At 49.0% G+C, this 3,585-nt stretch overlaps 1 protein-coding gene across 2 annotated transcripts in view; it reads right to left on the bottom strand.

Annotated features, from left to right (window-relative positions):
• Positions 1–3,585, bottom strand: part of GGA2 (golgi-associated, gamma adaptin ear containing, ARF binding protein 2) — a 16,424-nt gene that overhangs the window by 2,393 nt on the left and 10,446 nt on the right. Inside the window, exons 9-10 of one of the 2 annotated variants that reach the window (XM_015429739.1) lie at positions 1,897–2,001; positions 726–896 (exon numbers count right to left, since the gene is read on the bottom strand). In XM_015429739.1, the coding sequence (XP_015285225.1) occupies positions 726–896; positions 1,897–2,001 (276 nt within the window). The remainder of the gene's footprint in view (positions 1–725; positions 897–1,896; positions 2,002–3,585) is intronic. The other variant, XM_015429740.1, reaches the window with a different exon arrangement.

The following is a 3,585-nucleotide window of genomic DNA, read 5'->3' as shown; positions in this document are numbered from 1 at the left end:
CCCACGCAGAAGGGTCCAAAGAAGCCCCCACCTCACGCCCAGGTTCCCTTTTCCTTGCCCCCCAAGAGGGGTGGATTGGAACCCACCCCCACCCCCACACAGAGGAGTCCTGGCAGAACTTGTGCCCACTTAACTGGGCACTGCCGCAGCCCTGGTGCCTGGCGGGGGCCTGTTCTTACACGCGCCACGGCTGCTGGACTCTCCCCTGCCCTCCTCGCCCGCAGGAAGCAGCGCCAAGGGATGCCCGGTCGCCAGGCTCAGGTGCCCCAGGCAATGCCTCCCTCTAGGCTGTGGAGTCCTGTGAGCAAAAATCCTGCTTTGTGAGCTACACTGGCGTTAAAGTACTTGTGAGCGAGCGATAGGGCTCCTGCATCAATGAGTTTGCTCTGGAGCCCCATCCTTCCTTCCTGAGCGGAGACAAGAATGTGTGAGCCGGAGGCTTAAAAACGGTGAGCTGGCTCACACTGTTTAGAGGGAACACTGCCTGTGAGCAATGCTCCCTCTAAGCTGTGGAGTCTTGTGAGCAAAAATCCTGCTTTGTGAGCTACTGGCCTTAAAGTACTTGTGAGCGAGCGATTCGGCTGCTGCATAAATGAATTTGCCCTGGAGCCATCCTTCCTGAGCTGAGACAAAAAAAATGTGTGAGCCGGAGGCTAAAGAACTGTGACCTAGCTCACACTCACCCAGTTTAGCAGGAACACTCCCCCCCCGCCCCCGCCACTGACCTAAGGATACCAGCTCTTCATCCAGGGAGTGAGTGGAGGAGGAGGAGGAGGAAGAAGGCTTGCTCTTGGCCTTTCCTTGGAAGGACCCGGGAGTGCCGAAGGCAGAGTCCAGCTCGGAGAAGTCGATGAGCGAGGGGGTCCCGGCACTGTCTGGAGGGGGCTGGGGGGCTGCTGGAAGAAAGCCAGATGTCGGGGAGAGAGAGAGGCCAGGGGGCAAGGCCCAGGAGGAAGAGGAAGAAACAGAAGGCAGCCCACCTCTGTGGTCTTGGCAAGAAGCCGTGCCCATCGACACCGGCTCTCTCGCTCGCTGCTCTGCCTTAGCAAAGGGCCTCCTCTCGACCCCAGCTTTGCCCAGAAATAAGTCCAGGGTTTTATTGTGTATAATGCCAAAGGCTGGCCCGTCACAATACAAAAAAAAAAGAGGATATATATAATTCTAATCGTACATAGATAAAACAGCGATTAAAAGAATTTGCACACAGATATGGACCAGCTATTAATGTTATAAACGATAAAATTGGGGAGAAAAATAAACCCGGTTAGTCATGAAAAGGTTAATTTTCTGAGCAGAACAGTGTCAGCTAATAAGAAGACCAGCTTGTCAATATAATTTTTTTTGTCCTATTAGCAGATTATCAAGAAATTGAGACCTAACTGCTGTATACATAGGACCGAATAATATAAAGTGAAGAATGTCCTCTGGGACTGAGGCACTGCATATAGGTAAAGGTGAAGATTTCCCTTGCTCGAAAGCCAGTCGAATCCGACTCTAGGGTTGCGGTGCTCATCTCCGTTTCCAAGCCGAAGAGCCAGTGCTGTCCGGAGACTTCTCCGTGGTCATGTGGCCGGCATGACTAAACGCCGAGGCGCACGGAATGCTGTTAGGAGGGGAAGCAATTATTATTATTTATTTATTATTTATTTGATTTTTCTCCCACCCTCCCGCCGAAGCGGCTCAGGGCGGCTTACAACATTAAAACCAATAAAACAATGCCTCTAAAACAATCTATAACAGTACACTAAAATCATAATTTACACACAGTACAACATGCTGTTAAACCCGGTTAATCATGAAAAGGTTAATTTTCTGAAGCTGCAGTCTTAGCCCTGGTTGTTTTCATGGCCAAGGCGAAGGGAGACACTCTAGAAATGACGAGCGGATCAGTGTCACCTGGGGCATCGACAGCCCCAGCTGCAGGGTTCTGGCAGGTGCCCACCACCTGCTTGTACAGGCCCAGTGCCCGGGTGAGGCGGTCGTTGGCCTGAAGTATCTCAGCTGTGGGCGCAGAAAGGAAAGGAGTGGAGTACAATGACAAAATATCTGGTCCAACCACCTATTCACAACTCCTGCACTGAACATTAGGTTACAGAACTTTAAATTACATGCCAGATGGTATTTAACACCAACACGTTTCACTCATATAATCCCTACATTAAATCCGTACTGTTGGGAGGGCTGTGGACTTCTTGGGACATTCCGGCATTGCTGGTGGGGTTGCCGCACAATAGCATCGTTTTGGGAAATGGTTGTGAGATACTCTGAACAAATAGTAAATATTAAAATCCCTTTTACACCAGAATCTGTTTTACTAAATCATTGGCCAACTCTTAAAACTATCCAGATACAAAATAGACCTTCTCTTAATTTTTCTTATTGCTGCTAAGACTCTAATAGCTCAAAATTGGAAGTCTAAAAAATCCCCGACTTTGAGTCAATGGTTTATGAAACTATGGGATTTAGCTATGTCAGATAAAATGGCAACACAGATGTTAGCCTTTAATACCACTCAGAAATCTTCCAAATGTTTAGAAAAATGGTTTCCTCTCTTTGATTATATTACAAATCCCCCCTGAACAAGAAATGGTCTACTCCAAAAAAATATCTAGACTTTGTATTTTATTGAGTACTTATTAAATGCCTCATTTTGTTGTTAAAACCTGTTGAGTGTGTAGTGACATGAAGTAGTTTAAGAAATGTTTAACTGTTTGTGTATTGAATTTATAAGTCAATTTGAACTGATTGATTATGTTGCATCTGTTGAAGAAAATAAAAAAAATGTAAGATTCAAAGGAGAGGAGCCCTCCGAGAGCTTGGCTCTTCTGAGAAGGAAGGAAGGAAGGAAGGAAGGAAGGAAGGAAGGAAGGAAGGAAGGAAGGAAGGAAGGGAGGGAGGGAGGAGGGAGGGAGGGGGCCGGAGGCAGCCTGAGCTGTCGTGCCCTCTGTCATCCCAGGGCAAGGGGAGTGCTGCGGCTCCTCAGCCCAAAGCACAGGGCACTCGGCACATGCTCAAGGGTCTGCTTGGCCTGTGTGCAGCCCCTGGCACACTCCGTGACCCATCAGTGTGCACCACACACAAACGCCACCCGTGCCTCACTCGCTTGCAAACTGCGGCCGTGACCCCCATGCGAGGTACTGCCAACATCCATGTATTACTTTGCAAGCGCCGCTTCCCTCAATCTGGGGTTGGTGCAAAGTGAACCAGGAATCGGCCACCGCAAGAGCAGCCCTGAATCCAAATGGAGCTGCCCATGCAAAAGGGGGTGGGGGAGGCTGGCCTCAACACCTGCCAGGCGGTTTCTCACACTGAAGCTGGGAGTTCTTCAGCACAAATTTTACACTTCCAGCAGACATCTGGAAAGAAGCTCCAGAATTCACAGCCCGCCAACACGCCGGTTCACAGTTTATAAATGGACACCTTGGAAAGCCAAGATTTTGCCATTATGTAGCCTGGCTTAGTCAAAGACTTCTCCAGGAGAAGCATTTGCAAATCCAGCTGTTCTCCAAATTCAGGAGAGAAAAGAGTTGGGATTTATACCCCGCCTTTCACTACCCAAAGGTGTCTCAGAGCGGCTTACAAACT

This window comes from Gekko japonicus, unplaced genomic scaffold (assembly GCF_001447785.1).
Source record: "Gekko japonicus isolate JY-2015 unplaced genomic scaffold, Gekko_japonicus_V1.1 scaffold894, whole genome shotgun sequence".
NCBI classification, from domain to species: Eukaryota; Metazoa; Chordata; class Lepidosauria; order Squamata; family Gekkonidae; genus Gekko; species Gekko japonicus.
Note: the sequence above shows the minus strand (reverse complement) of the source record. Positions and strands in the feature narration are given on the sequence as shown.